The sequence below is a fragment of the Salvelinus alpinus genome, chromosome 20 (assembly GCF_045679555.1).
Source record: "Salvelinus alpinus chromosome 20, SLU_Salpinus.1, whole genome shotgun sequence".
Classification (NCBI taxonomy): domain Eukaryota; kingdom Metazoa; phylum Chordata; class Actinopteri; order Salmoniformes; family Salmonidae; genus Salvelinus; species Salvelinus alpinus.
Genome location: NC_092105.1, coordinates 17,238,204 through 17,257,209, shown reverse-complemented (window position 1 = coordinate 17,257,209; position 19,006 = coordinate 17,238,204). Strand labels below are relative to the sequence as shown.

Sequence of the window (19,006 nt, the reverse complement as noted above, 5' to 3'; positions counted from 1 at the left end):
TACTGGAAGCCTGGTGCATGGAGCTGCCACAGGGCTTACCAGGCTGGGGAGACATACTGGAGGCCTGGCATGTGGAGCTGGAACAGGTCTCACCGGACTGAGGAGACGTACTGGAAGCCTGGTGCGTGGAGCTGCCACAGGGCTTACCAGGCTGGGGAGACATACTGGAGGCCTGGTACGTGGAACCGGATACACTGGGCCGTGGAGGCGCACTGGAAGTCTCGAACGTAGAGCTGGCACAACCCGTCCTGGCTGGATGGTTACTTTCGCCCGGCAAATGCGGGGCACTAGCACAGGACGCACTGGGCTGTGCAGGCGCACCGGAGACACAGTGCGCAGAGCCGGCGCAGGATATCCTGGGCCAAAGAGACGCACTGGAGCCGGCACCATCCGTCCTGGCACCATCCGTCCTGGCTGAGCCGGCACCATCCGTCCTGGCACCATCCGTCCTGGCTGAGCCGGCACCAATTAGAGAAATAAAATGGCTCTCTAAAGGTCAGGGCGTGACAGTATGGTTGCAAAATTCAGGTACATTTCACAGGTTTTTCAGAATTCCCAGTTGGAAAATTCTGGAAAATTCTTCAACCAGGATACTTAGAAAATCTGATTTGCCTAGGAACACACTTGGTTGAGGCTACAGGACTGAAAATGAATGAATTCAACAACCATGTCTCTGTCACTAACAAACACAGTCATGGTTGGTAACTACATTTCACTCAAAAAGGCAAGGCACACTGGGAAATTATATTGGAGGCGTGGGGGCATTACACTTTTCAAGACAATTCCCCATGTGGGTCAGTTAGTAGAGCATGACGCTTGCAATGCCAAGGTTGTGGGTTTGAGTCCAATGGGGAGCCAGTAGGAAGAAGTATAAAAATGTATACACACTACTTACTGTAAGTCGCTCTGGATAAGAGTGTCTGCTAAATGACAAGAAATGTTAAAATGATACGACTCAAATCTGGACCCTCTACCTACAGACTCAGTTTAAGTAACTACTCAGATACAGTGCCTTCAGAAAGTATTCAAACCCCTTTTCCACAGTGGGATAAAAGTGGATTGAATTGTCATTTCTTTTGTCAACGATCTACACAAACTACTCTGTAATGACAAAGTGGAAGAAATATTCTAACATGAAATAATATATATATACGGAAAATAAAACACTATTATATCTTGATTAGACAAAATATTCAATCCCCTTAGTCAATACATGTTAGAATTCCCTTTGGAAGCGATTTCAGCTCTGAGTCTTTCTGGGTAAGTTTAAGAGCTTTGCACACCTGGATTGTACAATATTTGCCCACTATTCTTGTAGAAATTCTTCCAGCTCTGTCAAATTGGTTATTGATCATTGCTAGACAGCCATTTTCAAGTCTTCCCATAGATTTTCAAGCTGATTTAACCAGGCCACTCAAGAACATTCAATGTGGTCTTGGAAAGCAACTCCAGTGTACAGTATATTTGGCCTCGTGTTTTTAGTAATTATCTTGCTGAAATGTGAATTTGTCTCCAGTTGTAACGAAGACGCTATGAGTCGAGAAGCAGGTGAAATGTTTAAGAAAACAACAAACATGGAACGAGACAACATAACCGCAGCGTCTTTGCATAAGCACAGGAACAATACTGACTGGGGAAAGAACCTAAGGGAGTGCCAGATATAGGGGAGGTAATAAGTGATGTAATGGAGTCCAGATGTGCCTCATGATGACGTACGGGTGCGCGTAATGATGGATGCCAGGACCGATGGTTAGCATACCGGCCACGTCGCATGCCAGAGGGGAGGAGCGGGAGTAGACGTCACACCAGTGTTTGTTGGAAAGCAGACTAAACCAGGTTTTCCTCTAGGATTTTGCCTGTCCTTAGCTCTATTCCGTTTCTTTAAAAAACTCCCTAGTCCTTGCAGATGACAAACATACCCATAACATGATGCAGCCATCACCATGCGTGAAAATATGAAGATTGGTTTTGCAGTATTATTTTAGTGCCTTATTATTGTGGAGTAACTCAAATGTTGTTGATCCATCCTTAGCTATGTCCTATCACAGCCAATAAACTCTGTAACTGTTTTAAAATCCCTATTGGCCTCATGTTGAAATCAATTCCTCTCCTGCAACTGAGTTAGGAAGGACGCCTGTATCTTTGTAGTGACTGGGTGTATTGATACACCATCCAAAGTGTAATTAATAACGTCGCCATGATCAAAGAGATATTCAGTGTCAGCTTTTTTTACCCATCTAAATGCCCTTCTTTGCGAACCATTGGAAAACCTCCCTGGTCTTTGTGGTTGAATAAGTGCTTGAAAATCACTGGACCTTACAGATAATTGTACATGTGGGGTAGAGATGGGGTAGTCATTTAAAAATCATTTTGAACACTGTTACTGCACACAGAGTGAGTCCATGCAACTTATTATGTGACTTCTTAAGCACATTTTTACTCTTGAACATATTTATGCTTGCCTTAACAAAATAGTTAAATACTTGGGGTTTACAGTGTACGTACAGACGTAGGATCATACTTTGATCAGGAAATGTTAAACTGTAGTGTATTTGAGGTTTGAAAAGGCTTCTATAGTTTACAATTTTCACTTTGAAATTTCCGACTTGATTTTCCCTTATGAAAATGAATCAACCCCTACAAAAATGTCCATTAATTATAATCAACTTAATATCTAACATTTTCTGTTACTGCAGAATTGTGTTCCCACTGTAGCAAACTGGCTCAAATGAAAATGCTACATCTGTAGTGTGACAACATGTTGTCAAACAGGTTAGAGCCCTAAAGACAACTGGAATATTGTTATTTTGTGTTCGTTCATTTTCATTTGGATATGATTAGTGTGGTAATCAAATGAAATCATATCCCGGCTTTGGCCTTTGTGAATACCACACACACACACACACACACACACACACACACACACACACACACACACACACACACACACACACACACACACACACACACACACACACACACACACACACACACACACACACACACACACACACACACACACACACACACACACACACACACACACACACACACACACACACACACACAGCCTATCCCGCTCCCCCAAGCTATTGCAGCGAAATAAGATTTCAAATGCCTTTAGATTAATTGAGGTGATTAGCTCCTAAATTTATCACCAGCTCTCTGAAAAGTCATTAACAGTCACAACAACATCAGAGAATCATCAAACAGTCAACACAATGTCATCCACTGGCAGAATTGGTTTGTTTTTATCCATTACACATACAGTAATATGTTCTCAAAGTCCTACCCGGCTAAGTAAAGGATGAGTAAATCAGTATATAAATACATAAATAGCAAGACATTAAAATCAGAAAAAAATAGAAATTGTCCTTGTTTGATTGTGCAGCCAGGTGCTCGTGCAGTGAGCAGGACATGTGTGTCAGTCGGTCAGATCTGTCACTGCTACAACCTTGTGATCTAACATCTGTATTCACTAGAAGATTCAGAGCCTGGCTCCATGCCTCTTAATCACTGTGATTGCCTCTGATCTCCTCTCAAAACACCACTACTGTATTTATCCCCAGCAATTACCGGAGCATCTGTGGCCTGCTCCATGGCCTGCTGATGTCCACTGACAGGGACAAGTAACCTTGATAAAGGCTGTCTTTATGGAACATATTGCATTTCTATCATAAAGAAACTCTCTCTCTCTCTCTAACCACAAATTACACTGATCTACCTCCTTTCACAATTGCTGACGCTACAGAGGAACACCAGGAAGGTGAGGGAATGATCCTATCGTTCAAGACTCCAGAGTTATGGACCTTGTGGTGTGGCTCAGAAAGACCAGCTGCATGGGCTGAGGCATAGATGCAGGAAGTAGGGGTAATGAGGGTGCTGCAGCACCCCCTGATCAATCACAAGTAAAAAATAATGAATATTGAAAAATATGAAAAATTCGTCCCACCAAATTTGTGCACCAGGCCTTTAATGTATGAGTGGAGAGGAGCAACGAACTTGTCAGCAGATCGGGGATAAATCATTTAACCACCTAATCTAACTTAAACTTTACTAATACCCTAGATGGAGTCTCACCACAAAAAAAATGTATAAATTGGAACCAGTGAATAGCTCTCTGGTCTACTAAAAACCACACAAGCCCTAAAGCAAGCTTCCAGAAAATAGGAACGGAAATGGAGCTCCACCGAATTGGAAGTCTTCCGACTAGCTTGGAAAGACAGTACCGTGCAATATCGAAAGCCCAAAAAGCTGCTCGATCAGCCTACTTTTCCAACCTGATTGAGGAGAATAAAAACAATCCAAAGTGCATTTTTGATTCTGTCGCAAAGTGTTACAAAAGCAGTATTCCCCAAGTGAGGATGTCCTTCACTTCAGCAGTGACGAATTCATGAACTTCTTTGACTAAAAGATCATGATCATTCGAAAATAAATGAAGGACTACTCTTTGAATATGCGTATTTCTGCATTAACTCAGTTGTCCTGAGTCTGCACAGAACTGCCAGGGCCTCGGAGCAATGGAGATATTCAAGTTTTTTAATCCAGTATCTCTCGACACATTCACAAAAATAGTCAAGGCCTCTAAACATTCCAGCTGTCTACTGCACCCTATTCCAACTAGTCTACTGAAAGAGCTACTTCCTGTGCTTGGCCCTCCTATGTTGAACATAATTCTCCCTATCCTCTCGACGTGTACCAAACTCACTAAAAGTGGCAGTAATAAAGCCTCTCTTAAAAAAGCCAAACCTTGACCAAGAAATTTTATAAAACTATCAGCCTATATCAAATCTCCCATTCCTCTCAACATGTTTTTAAAAAGCTGTTGCTCAGCAACTCACTGCCTTCCTGGAGACAGATAATGTAAACAAAATGCTCCAGTCTGGTTTTAGACCCCATCTTAGTAATGAGACCACACTTGAGAAGGTTGTAAATGACCTTTTAATGGGGTCAGACTGAAGCCCTGCGTCTGCCCTCGTGCTCCTAGACCTTATTGCTGCTTTCGACACCATCGATCACCACATTCTTTTGGAGAGATTGGAAACCATTATTGGTCTACGCAGACAAGTTTTTGCCTGGTTTGGATCTTTTCTGTCAGAAAGATATCAGTTCATCTCTGTGGATGGTTTGTCGTCTGACAAATGGCCACTATTGATTTCATTATATATGCTACCTCTTGGGGATGTCATTCGGAAACACAATGTCAACTTTCACTGCTATGCAGACGACACACAGCAATACATTTCAATGAAACATGGGGAAGCCCCAAAATGGTCTACCCTGGAAGCCTGTGTTTGAGACATAAGAAAGTTGATGGCGGCAATATTTTTACATAAACTCAGAATAAAACAGAGATGCTAGTTCTAGGTCCCAAGAATCAAAGAGATCTGCTGTTGGATCTGTCAATGAATCTCAATGGTTCTACATTCGGCTCAAATAAAACTGTGAAGGACCTCGGCGTTACTCTGGACCCTGATCTCTCTTTTCACAAACATATTAAAACATTTCAAGAGCAGCCTTTTACCATCTTTGTGACATCTTTGTACAAACTTTTTGTACAAAAATTATGCAGAGAAGCTAATCCATGCTTTTGTCACTTCAAGATTAGATTACTGCAATGCTCTACTCTCCAACTACCCGTATAAGGCACTAAATAAACTTCAGCTAGTGCTAAATTAGTTTTTCCTAGCCACTGTGGTTCTACATCTGCATTGCTTGCTCTCTGGAGTTTTAAGGTTGGTTTCTGTATGAGCACTTTGTGACTACTGCTGATGTAAAAAGGGCTTTATAAATACATTAGATTGATTGATCTACAGTGGAGGATTATTCACCAGTGGTGTGTATTCATGGATCCCAAGGGAAGCTAGGCTTCCACAAATATTTGACAAATAAAAAAATAAAAAGATAAAATAATACATTTTTGTCTCTCTGTCTTTTCACAATTTTCCGTCAATTCGCAAGCGGCTCAATCTCACAGGTGAAATCATCTGTGCGAGGGAAATAGCTCTACTCTTTCTCAGTATGTGTAGCCCATGTATCTGATGCTGTCTGGACCAAATGAGTATAACATGTTGTTGCCGAAGCATTTGATGGATTGATGCCAGCAAGCATTTGGCCTTCCTTGACAATTTTTTTAATAATTAGCCAATCAGCGCTGAGCTGAGCTCTCCTGTGGGTTGTCCTGGAGAAGCAAACGCCCCCCAAGGGAGGCCAGTTTGGATTTGGCTTTAGACCAATCAAATCACTTCCTAAGCAAAACTTAATTTTCAGAAAAAGGTGACTGTTTCTGGTCTGCTTGTGTTGATGTCCAGAAGTAGCTAGCTTGCTAAATTAACCCTTTCCTAAGCCAATGATGGAGATGGGGATTTGGACTTGTGGTTTTGACTTAATTCTCTGTACAGACCAATGATCATGATGGCGATTCTGATCTAACCATAAATGAATATATTGTTGCACTGGCCATGGAACGATTGAAGTGCAATATGTAGCCCAGATGTATCCTAGTAGGCTCAGGTTAGCTAGCTAGCTAACTTAGCTGGTCATTGTTGCCCATGTGAGGAACGTAGGCTAGCAAGCATTTTAGCTAGGTAGCCTATGTCAACAACAACTAAAAGTGTACTGTATGACAAAGACATAGACCGTTTTGCCAACATGAAAGAGAGGGGGATGGCGTTCAACATGCTTTGTTTTATTTGCGCGCACACACACACACACACACACACACACACACACACACACACACACACACACACACACACACACACACACACACACACACACACACACACACACACACACACACACACACACACACACACACACACACACACATCAGTACCATGGACAGCCACATGATATTTAGCAACACTGATTGGACTAAATTGTTTTTGGTATCTTTAAATTGGTTTTCAGTGTATTAAACTAAGCATATGTAGCCTTCTTGAAATGATGATGTTTAAATGTTTAAGTTGAAATGGTGCTGGAATAGCGTGTTTTTGTAGTTTCTGTTAGGAATAGTTTCTATTTGCAAAATACAGCCTAAAACCAGTGATGGAAAAATTACCCAATTGTCATACTTGAGTAAAAGTAAGGATACCTTAATAGAAAACTACTCAAGTAAAAGTGAAATTCACCCAGTAAAATACTACTTAAGTATCAAAACTAAATGTAATTGCTAAAATATACTTAAGTATCAAAAGTATAAAAGTATACATTATTTCAAATTTCTTATATTAAGCAAACTAGACAGCACCTTAAAACAAACAATAATAATTTTGGATAGCCAGGGACACACTCCAACACACAGACCATTTAAAAACAAAGCAGTGTGTTTAATAGGCTCTCTAAAAGACTAATAGGCTTGCTTACCAAAATCCTCTCAGACCTCCAGTAGGTCAGGGTGTAGGGTTTAGGGGTTGATTTGGGATTGGACCACTAAAACTTCCTTAGGATTCCTCCTCCTGCCAGGACCCCAGCTGCCATGGTTACACCACAGAGACAACCCCACCTGTATAGATGTATCATTGATGAACTAGTGGGGAACACCAATGCTCCACCAATACAAATCAACAACAATGCTCTCTTTAGTCACAAATCCTTGCAAACAAAAAGAAAACAAAAAGAAAACAGAACAACACTTTAACCATACATTCTCCAGGCCTATTTCTACCTCTGTAATTGTCACAACAATCCAGACAACGTAGAGTTGGAGGGAGACTATATGGTTCAATAGGACAGCCAGGCAATCATCTTCTCTCCCCTGTACTCTCCTCTTCTCAGAGTCTGTGAGGCTCCATCACTCAGGCTCATGTCCACACAGGAAGAGGGCTTATTAATCATCATAATGTCCTTCCCAACTGCTATAATGAAAATAAAACGCACTCAACAAAGCCCTAGCTATCAACAACACCAGTGCATTTATTGAAGTGATACTCGGCAGTGGAGGCCCCTCTATCACAGACAAGTGCATTCTCAATGTATAGCAAATTGGCTCCCTCAAATTACTCTTAAAGGCTGTCTTTATGGAACATATTGCATCTGTCTCACTCACTCACTCACTCACTCACTCACTCACTCACTCACTCACTCACTCACTCACTCACTCACTCACTCACTCACTCACTCACTCACTCACTCACTTACTCACTCACTCACTCACTCATTCACTCACTCCCTCACTCACTCACACACATTTTCCAGATCTCAGGTCTGACTCTTAGCTCACTAAAAGCCATAGTAGTCTAAACATAATTCCCTATATTCACATACAACACAGAGTATTTCTGTTCGGTGTCGTTAGAACCTACATAGTAACTCAGGGGACCTCCATGTATAGATTTCTTCTATACATGTAGATTTATAGATTTGCTTCTAATCAGGCAAAACTGTGCCAGTCAGGGTCACAATCAGTTAGCATTCTTTTCTATTTCAGTAATATGGGACCAGGGATGTGTGTGTGTAATGTGTTTGATGTGGAGTTTCACCTCCCCAAGGTGTGAAAGTTACATAAGAGGTGACGACGTTGCCAGATTAGGTAGACTATGGCCCTCTGTACCCTCTTATAGCCCCCTGTACCTTCCTAAAGCCTCCTGTACCCTCATTTAGCCTCTTGTACCCTCCTGTACACCCAGTACAACCTGTACCCTATTGTACACACTGTACCCTCCCATAGCTTCCTGTACACCCAGAACCCTCCTATTGCCTCCTGTACCCTCCTGGACTTTACCTGTAACCTCTCTACCCTCCTATAGCCTTCTGTATCCACCTACAGCCCCTGTATCCTCCTGTACCCTCCCGTACCCTCCTATAGCCTCCTGTATCCTCCTATAACATCCTGGACCCTCCTGAAGCCTCCTGTATCCTCCTGTACCGTCCTATAGCCTCCAGTACCCTCCGAAAGCCTCCTGGACTCTACCCTCCTATAGCCTTCTGTACCCACCTAGAGCCCCTGTATCCTGCTGTGCCCTCCTGTACCCTCCCATAGCCTTCTGTACCCACATATATCCTCCGGTACCCTCATATAGCCTCATGTACCCTTCTGTAATCCCTCTACCCTCCTATAGCCTTCTGTATTCTCCTGTACCTTCCTATTGCCTCCTGTATCCTCTTATATCCTCCTGGACCCTCCTGTATCCTCCTGTATCCTCCTATAGCCTCCTGTACCCTCCTGTAACCCCTCTGCCCTCCTATAGCCGTCTGTACCCTCCTGTATCCGCCTGTACCCCCTATATCTTCCTGTACCCTTCTGTGCCCTCCTACAGCCTCCTGTATCCTCCTGTACCCTCCCATATCCTCCTGTACCCTCATATAGCCCCCTGTACCCTCCTTAAGCCTCCTGCATACTCCTGTAGCTCCTCTACCCTCCTGTAGCGCCTGTACCCTCCTACATCCTCCTGTATCCTCCTGTACCTTCCTGTAACCCCTCTACCTTCCTATAGCCTCCTCTACCCTCTGTATATCCTCCTGTAGCCTTCCATACCCTACCGTACCCTCTGTATATAGCTTCCTGTACCCTCCTATAGCCTCCTGTACCCCCCCGCCCCCCCTCTTGTACCCCACGTGTATACACTACATGACCAAAAGTATGTGGACACTTGCTCGTCGAACATCTCATTACAAAATCATGGGCATTAATATGGAGTTGGTCCCCCCTTTGCTGCTATAACAGCCTCCACTCTTCTGGGAAGACTTTCCACTAGATTGAACATTGTTGCGAGGACTTGCTTCCATTCAGCCACAAGAGCATTAGTGAGGTCGGGCACTGATGTTGGGTGATCAGGCCTGGCTCACAGTCGGAGTTCCAATTCATCCTTAAGGTGTTCGATGGGGTTGAGGTCAGGGCTCTGTGCAGGCCAGTCAAGTTCTTCCACACCGTTCTTGACAAACCATTTCTATATGGACCTCGCTTTATGCACAGGGGCATTGTCATGCTGAAACAGAAAAGGACCTTCCCCAAACTGTTGCCAAAAAGTTGGAAGCACAGAATCGTCTAGAATGTCATTGTATGCTGTAGCGTTAAGATTTCCCTTCACTGGAACTAAGGGGCCTAGCCCACACCATGAAAAACAATCCAAGATCATTATTCCTCCTCCACTAAACTTTACAGTTGGCACTATTTATTGGGGCAGGTAGCATTCTCCTGGCATTCGCCAAACCCCCGATTCGTTCGTCGGACTGCCAGATGGTGAAGCGTGATTCATCACTCCAGAGAACATGTTTCCACTGCTACAGAGTCCAATGGCATCCAGCCGATGCTTGGCCTTGTGCATGGGGATCTTAGGCTTGTGGGAGACTGCTCGACCATGAAGCTCCCGACGAACAGTTCTTGTGCTGACGTTGCTTCTAGAGGCAGTTTGGAACTAGGTAGTGAGTGTTGCAACCGAGGACAGACACTACACGCTTCAGGACTCGGCGGTCCCATTCTGTGAGCTTGTGTGGCCTACCACTTTGTGGCTGAGCCGTTGTTGCTCCTAGACATTTCCACTTCACAATAACAGCACTTACTGTACACTTGACTGGGGCAGCTCTAGCAGGGCAGAAATTTGACTAACTAACTTGTTGGAAAGGTGGATCCTATGAGGGTGCCATGTTGAAAGTCACTGAGCTCTTCAGTAAGGCCATTCTACTGCCAATGTTTGTCCATTGAGATTGCATGCCTTTGTGCTCGATTTTATACACCTGTCAGAAAAGGGTGTGGCTGAAATAGACAAATCCACTCATTTGAAGGGGTGTCCACATTTTCTATATATAGTGCAGCCTCCTGTACCCTCCTGTAACCTCATGTACCCTTCTATAGTCTCCTGTACCCCTCTGTGTAGTTCCTGTACCCTTCTGTCTCCTCCTCAACCCTCCTGTATATTCTCCTGTACCCTCCTGCATAGCCTCTTGTACCCCCATGTGTACCCTCCTGTACCATCTTGTACCCTCCTGTATCCCTGTGTAAAGGCTCCTGCACCCCCCTGTAGCCATCTGTATCAATCTATCAGTAGATGTCACAGTGCTATACAGAAACCCATCCATCTCCGGGTGGAGATCAGAAACCTAGAAAGGAACCAGGCTCTGAGAGGTGGACAGTCCTCTTCTGGCTGTGCCGGGTGGAGATTATAGGAGGACTGTGGGGGACTGTGAAGGGACACACTCACAGGCACAGACACACATACACATGATAAGACATGCACTCTACACGCATGTACACATGGATTTTGTATTGCAGATATGTGATAGTAGAGTAGTGGTCTGCAGGAACACACTTAATGTGTTGTGAAAAGTGTTATGAAAGGTAATGCCATGTAAAATTTTAAATTGTATGTAACTGCCTTAATGTTGCTGGACCCCAGAAAGAGTAGCTACAGCCTCGGTCGACCTAATGGGGATCCTTAATATATGTAAAAATACAAACAAACAAGAGTACATGGTCATTAAGGCTAGATCATTCTTCAAGATGTTCAAACGTTCATAGATGACCGACAGGTCAGCACCTCAGGAGTAAATGTCAGTTGGCTTTTCATAGCCAGGCATTCAGAGGTTGAGACAGAAGGAGTGGTAAAGAGAGAGAGAGAGAGATAGGGAGAGAGAGAGGATTGAAACAGCAGGTCCGGGATAGGGTAGCACGTCCGGTGAATAGGTCCGGGTTCCATATCCACAGGCAGAACAGCAGAAACTGGATCAGCATCACAACCAGGTGGACTGGGACGGGACAGCCGGGAGTCGTCAGACCAGGTAGTCCTAAGGCATGTCCTAGGGCTCATGTCTTCCGGGAGGGGAGAGAGAGCAAGAGATGTGGGAATTAGAGGGAGTGTACTTAAGATCACAGATAAGACAGGATAAGACAGGATAAAAACACCAGATAGGACAGACTGGCACTAGCCCCCCGGCACATAAACTATTGCAGCATAGATACTGGGGACTGGGACAGGGGGGATCGGGGGACACTGTGGCCCCGTCTGACAATACCCCTTGATAGGCCCAACCAGGCAGAATATAACCCCACCCACTTTTCCAAAGCACAGCCCCCATACCACCCGAGTGATATCAACAGACCACCAACTTACTACCCTGAGACAAGGCTGAGTATAGCCCACAAAGATCTCCCCCACCACACGAGCCTGAGGGGGCGCAAGACCAGACAGGAAGATCACGTCAGTGACTCAACTCACTCAAGTCGAGTATTGCAACAAAAGCATGAGAAGATGTGATGCACCCCCCATTAGGGACAGCATGGGGGAGCACTAGCAATAGGTTCAGAGGCAGAGAATCCGAGTGGAGAGAGGGGAGCCGGTCAGGCAGAGACAGCAAGGGTGGTTCGTCACTCCAGTGCCAGACTAAACTCAATCATTGCACCTACTGAAGAGATGAGTCTTCAGTAAAGACTTAAAGGTTGAGACCGAGTCTGTTTCTCACATGGATCGGCATTCCCTTCCATAAAAATGTTGCTCTATAGGAGAAAGAGATTCTAGGAAGAATAAGGAGGCCTGCATCTTGTGTTCACTGTACCTTCTTGCAACCTTCTGTGGCCCCCTGTACAGCCTCCTGCACTTTCCCTACACTCCTGTACCCCCGAAGTGTCCTGTACCGTCCTGTACCCCCCTGTACCCCCTGTACCCCCGTACCCTCCTGTAGCCTCCTGTACCCCCCGTACCCTCCTGTACCCCCTGTACCCCCGTACCCTCCTGTAGCCTCCTGTACCCCCCTGTACCCCCCGTACCCTCCTGTACCCCCCTGTACCCCCGTACCCTCCTGTACCCCCCTTCACCCTCCTGTACCCCCTTCAACCTCCTGTACCCCCTTCACCCTCCTATAGCCTCCTGTACCCCCCTGTACCCCCGTACCCCCTGTACCAAACCTGTACCCCCGTACCCTCCTGTACCCCCCTTCACCCTCCTGTACCCCCTTCACCCTCCTGTACCCCCTTCACCCTCCTATAGCCTCCTGTACCCCCCTGTACCCCCGTACCCCCTGTACCAAACCTGTACCCCCGTACCCTCCTGTACCCCCCTTCACCCTCCTTTACCCCCTTCACCCTCCTGTACCCCCCGTACCCTCCTGTAGCCCCTGTATCCCCTGTGCCCTCTTATACCCTACTGTGCTCTTCCGTGCCATCCTGTACTCTTCTGTGCCCTTCTGTAACCTCCTGTAGCCTCCTGTAACCTCCTATAGCCTCCTGTAACCTCCTGTAGCCTACTGCCTCTCTATCCCCCCTGGTTCCATTATTAATGAGAGAGGAAATAGGGCATGAAAGAATAAACTGGGGTTTCAGTGTTCACTGAGTAATATAGCTCGGTGTGCTTTGTTTTGACAGAACACTTTTTTATTTTGTTGGAGCCTTGAACGCTCCAAATTACAACATTTTGTTAGGGGGTAGCCTTGAACGCTCCAAATTACAACATTTTGTTAGGAGGTAGCCTTGAACACTCCAAATTACAACATTTTGTTAGGAGGTAGCCTTGAACGCTCCAAATTACAACATTTTGTTTGGAGGTAGCCTTGAACGCTCCAAATTACAACATTTTGTTAGGAGGTAGCCTTGAACACTCCAAATTACAACATTTTGTTAGTAGGCTAGCCTTGAACGCTCCAAATTACAACATTTTGTTAGGAGGTAGCCTTGAACGCTCCAAATTACAACATTTTGTTAGGAGGTAGCTTTGAACGCTCCAAATTACAACATTTTGTTAGGAGGTAGCCTTGAACGCTCCAAATTACAACATTTTGTTAGGAGGTAGCCTTGAACGCTCCAAATTACAACATTTTGTTAGGAGGTAGCTTTGAACGCTCCAAATTACAACATTTTGTTAGGAGGTAGCCTTGAATGCTCTAGATTACAATGTTTTGGAGGAAAAACAGGAAGGAAAGAGGCATCAAAATAACTTGAATGTCATTATCCCACCCATCAGGCATTTTTCTTGACCATTAGGGTTATATTGCAGTAGAAAGATTATCACAAGCACCAACACTTCTCCTGCAGGGACAACTCCAACATTTTAAAGGTCAAAAACCCAAAGCAACATTAGAACTAATAACAATCTGAGTGCCTATTCACTCTGTCCTTTCATTAACCACCTAACTGCCTACCCCTATTCTCTCCTCTTCTCTCTTCTCTTCTTTTCTCTCCATTCTTTCATTAACCACCTAACTGCCTACCCCTATTCTCTTCTCTCCTCTTCTCTCTTCTCTCTATCCTTTCACCTAACTGCCTACCCCTATTCTCTCCTCTTCTCTCTTCTCTCCTTTTCTCTCTATCCTTTCATTAACCACCTAACTACCTACCTCTCTTCTCTCCGTCCCCACTCTCTAACCCTGCGCTCAATACATCTCTCCATTGCGCAGGAATCTCATTCATCAATGTCAATACCAGGAGGATATTAGACAGCCCACAACAGAGAGTGTGAGTGTATTATCTTCTCTGCCCTCTTCAGTTCATCAGAGAGACGCTGCATGTAAAATAGTCATTACCTAAAGTCTGCCAGGCTGATTAGGCCTCTGTTGCCTCTAACCCTATTACAGGGGCTGAGTCACTGGCTTACTGGTGCTCTTTCATGCCGTCCCTAGGAGGGGTGCGTCACTTGAGTGGGTTGAGTCACTGACGTGATCTTCCTGTCTGGGTTGGCGCCCCCCCTTGGTTTGTGCAGTGGCGGAGATCTTTGTGGGCTATACTCGGCCTTGTCTCAGGATGGTAAGTTGGTGGTGAAGATTTCCCTCTAGTGGTGTGGGGGCTGTGCTTTGGCAAAGTGGGTGGGGTTATATCCTGCCTGTTTGGCCCTGTCCGGGGGTATCATCGGATGGGGCCACAGTGTCTCCTGACCCCTCCTGTCTCAGCCTCCAGTATTTATGCTGCAGTAGTTAATGTGTCGGGGGGCTAGGGTCAGTTTGTTATATCTGGTGGATTTCTCCTGTCTTATCCGGTGTCCTGTGTGAATTTAAGTATGCTCTCTCTAATTCTCTCCTTCTCTCTTTCTTTCTCTCTCTCGGAGGACCTGAGCCCTAGGACCATGCGTCAGGACTACCTGGCATGATGACTCCTTGCTGTCCCCAGTCCACCTGGCCTTGCTGCTGCTCCAGTTTCAACTGTTCTGCCTGCGGCTATGGAACCCTGACCTGTTCACCGGACTTGCTAAAAAAGCCAACTGACATTTACTCCTGAGATACTGACTTGCTGCACCCTCGATAACTACTGTGATTATTATTATTCGACCATGCTGGTCATTTATGAACATTTGAACATCTTGGCCATGTTCTGTTATAATCTCCACCCGGCACAGCCAGAAGAGTACTGGCCACCCCTCATAGCCTGGTTCCTCTCTAGGTTTCTTCCTAGGTTTTGGCCTTTCTAGGGAGTTTTTCCTAGCCACCGTGCTTCTACACCTGCATTGCTTGCTGTTTGGGGTTTTAGGCTGCGTTTCTGTACAGCACTTTGAGATATCAGCTGATGTACGAAGGGCTATATAAATAAATTTGATTTGATTTGATTTGATTTGTTGTCGTGGCGAGGCGGGTTTAGTTCTGATGATTCATTGCGTGTTGATCCGGTAGACTCTGTTGTGGTAAGGTTTGCTGAATGACCGCGGCACAAGTCCTACTGTCATTAGAAAAGAGAGGCCTGCGGTGGAATAGCCGCAGGCCTAAGCCACCTCTTCTCCTTGTTTATCTCATTAAACAGAGATACTAAAGATAGTGAGAGATACAACACAATTAGACCCAACCAAATCATGAGAAAACAAAAAGATAATTACTTGACACATTGGAAAGAATTAACAAAAAAAACTGAGCAAACTAGAATGCTATTTGGCCCTAAACAGAGAGTACACAGTGGCAGAATACCTGACCACTGTGATTGACCCAAACTTAAGGAAAGCTATGTACAGACTCAGTGAGCATAGCTTTGCTATTGAGAAAGGCCGCCGTCGGCAGACCTGGCTCTCAAGAGAAGACAGACATGAGCACATGTAAGATGTACTGGTGCCAGCATGGGTTCCAATCTGGCCCACTGTTCTTTCAGCAATCTCTCATCTAACTTTCACCTCGATCTCTACGTATTTAATAAACAAACAAAATAGTTACCAAAAAAAGTATATATTGTATATAAAAAGAAACGAGTAGGGGATGACTGAATGAACACACACACACATTAACAATACTTATGGCGATGACACACGTGTCGGTAAGTATTTGTGAAGTTAGTCACTCATACGTAATACATTCACAAATAAAAGAAAATATTCAAAATTAAACTATATAAATACGTCTTTCTCTTTTCAAATTCTTAAAAGTGCATTGAAGAAATCCAGCCTTTGAGTCAAAGTTGGGATTCCAAATGGGAAACAGTTCCAATGCATTCCTCACAGAAACAGGCAGCATACGGGGCCCAGACATTAAAAGGCTTTTTAACATCATGCCTCCTCTCAGAAGACTGTCTCCCTCCATACCCACAGCCGTGCAGTATTGCCTGGTTGGCAGTCACATTTTGTCACTGCACCAACGATGGTAGCCGCTAGTATTGTCCCCTCAGCAGGGAGAGCAGTGGCGGTCTGAGCTGGCCTTTACCCTGTTGTTCCTGAGCTGGACCCCATCTCCCCGGAACACCTGGTCTTTTCTCACCTGGTGACACAGCAGAGGGTGGCGGAGGGCTATTTGGCTCAGTAGTGAGGAAGGTGGCCCAGTATATACTTAAAAAGATGAGTTGGCTGACCTGGGGGCTGATGACTGGAGTCAGAGTAGCTCCTTCCCAAACCCCCTGGTGATGATGAGGTTCAAACGGTAGAGGTTAACAGAGATGCTAATGGGGGAAAGAGGCCATGTGACAATCTGTTACAGTTTTCAGAGAGGATTTATATGCTGCTCAGCAAACCTCACAAAATGTCTGCTACTATTTTGGACAGCCTTGATTCAGAGTCTGGTGCTTTTCCAAATGATGAGATACTGTACTCTGCACTGTGTTTGCAGGTGAGGCTGCATTTGTCTCCCTCACCGCTCCTCACTGTTATTCTCAGGTGATTGAGTCACTCCCTCAGCTAAGAAAGGATGTTTTCAAGTGTGGGTGTGTGAGAGACAGAGACAGAGAGAGAGAGAGAGAGAGAGAGAGAGAGAGAGAGAGAGAGAGAGAGAGAGAGAGAGAGAGAGAGAGAGAGAGAAAGAGAGAGAAAGAGAGAAAGAGAGAGAGAGAGAGAGAGAGAGAGAGAGAGAGAGAGATAGAGAGAGATGGGGAGAGAGAGAGAGAGAGAGAGAGAGAGAGAGAGAGAGAGAGAGAGAGAGAGAGAGAGAGAGAGAGAGAGAGAGAGAGAGAGAGAGAGATAGATAGAGAGAGAGAGAGAGGGATAGAGAGAGATGGGGAGCTATAGTTAGAGGTCTAAGCCATAGCCAACAAAAGACAGACTGAGTGAGCAGAGAAGTAGAGGAGCCAAAGGGGTGGAGCACAGGGAGGATTTGGGTCACAAAACGCCACAAGGGAAGGCTGAGGGAGGGTGTGTGTGTTTGAATGTGTGTGTGTGTGTGTGTGTGTGTGTGTGTGTGTGTGTGTGTGTGTGTGTGTGTGTGTGTGTGTGTGTGTGTGTGTGTGTGTGTGTGTGTGTGTGTGTGCGTGCGTGCGTGCGTGCGTGCGTGCGTGCGTGCGTGCGTGCGTGCGTGCGTGCGTGCGTGCGTGTGTGCGTGCACATTCAGGGCAGCCATAGTAGGAGGAAGACTGGAGACAGGGCTGCATTTTGTGTTTGAAACTGATTATAAGCTTGACGTATTTCAAAGTATCTAAGACTCAATGTTTGGCAAGTCGACTGAAACTCTGAGGAATAAATTCATTTAAATGAAGATAAGTGAGGAGGCACACACACACAACACACACACACACAGACACACACAGAGACCTCTATGCTCCTAATGTCAGCTCTAATTTCTCCAGAACCTGTAATTGCTATTGTAGCCTTGGGTGTCACAACCAAAGCCTCGACTGAACTTTTCAGTGTCAGACGCACGACCGTCACCCTGCATGTACCAACATCTGTGAGTACTGCTCGGGTTTGGGCTAATGCTTTAATTGGTTCGAGGAACAGAGAGAGAGCAAGTCAAATTGCTTTGCTATCCCAGAGGCTTTCAGTCCTAATGAGATCTTCTCCCCTCTCTGCATCAGCAGGGCCCTGACCCGTGTCTCATCTACTCTATGGCACCGTGCTGCAGGAGATCTACATGCCAACGATAGAAGGAACACAAAGGTTAATGAGGTCAGAGGTAAATTATTGTGTCACACTGTGTAGAAGGTAGGTGGGATGTGTGTTTCTATGACGTGGACACAAATGATAGAAGAACAGACTGACACCCATGTGTCATGCAGCCATGCACACGCACACACAGACACACGTTATTTATACATTCAAGAACGGCCATAAATGTCCACACGTACAGTTAGAATGAGGATGGAAAGGACGGAAATCTATAGGGGCCGTTCCACCTCAAGAAGCACAGGAAAGAAGAATGACACCCACCACGTCAGATTGTTCTGTAATCGTTTCTGTAGTTAGATACAGACAAGGTTAGCATTCCTGAAACATTATCTGGTTGAAATATAATTTGACCTCTGAGAAATTAGGACCAAGGCCAGACACATCTATTTCAGCACATATTGTTGTTGTTGGAGAAAGATTAAATGTTTTATTTTCACTCGGATTGAGGTTATCATTGGAGCAGAATGTAGGTTATTGTGTCCAGTTTATTCGTAATCTGCAGGATCCTCGAGGGAAGAGAAAGGTACAGTATATCAAATAGATTTATTCTCATATGGCTCCAGGAGGACAAGGTCATCTATATTATAACAGAGCCTGAGGAGGCAGAGAAGGGAATCTCTCACGATCGAGAACATCTCTGAGCAAGACATGCCATTGTGTCACATGTCTTATCAATGGAGTGGGATATCAATTCAATTAAATTTAATTTCAATTAAGGGTTTAGTTGGCATGAGAAACATATGTTAACATTGCCAAAGCAAGTGAACTAGATAATAAACAAAAGTGAAGTAAACATAAAA

At 45.0% G+C, this 19,006-nt stretch overlaps 1 protein-coding gene across 1 annotated transcript in view; it reads left to right on the top strand.

Annotated features, from left to right (window-relative positions):
* LOC139547079 (uncharacterized) overlaps positions 1–13,135 on the top strand; it is a 42,841-nt gene extending 29,706 nt beyond the window's left edge. The window contains exons 4-5 of the mRNA XM_071356136.1: positions 12,619–12,709; positions 12,800–13,135. Of these exons, the coding sequence (XP_071212237.1) occupies positions 12,619–12,709; positions 12,800–13,135 (427 nt within the window). The remainder of the gene's footprint in view (positions 1–12,618; positions 12,710–12,799) is intronic.
* The last annotated feature ends 5,871 nt before the right edge of the window (positions 13,136–19,006 follow it).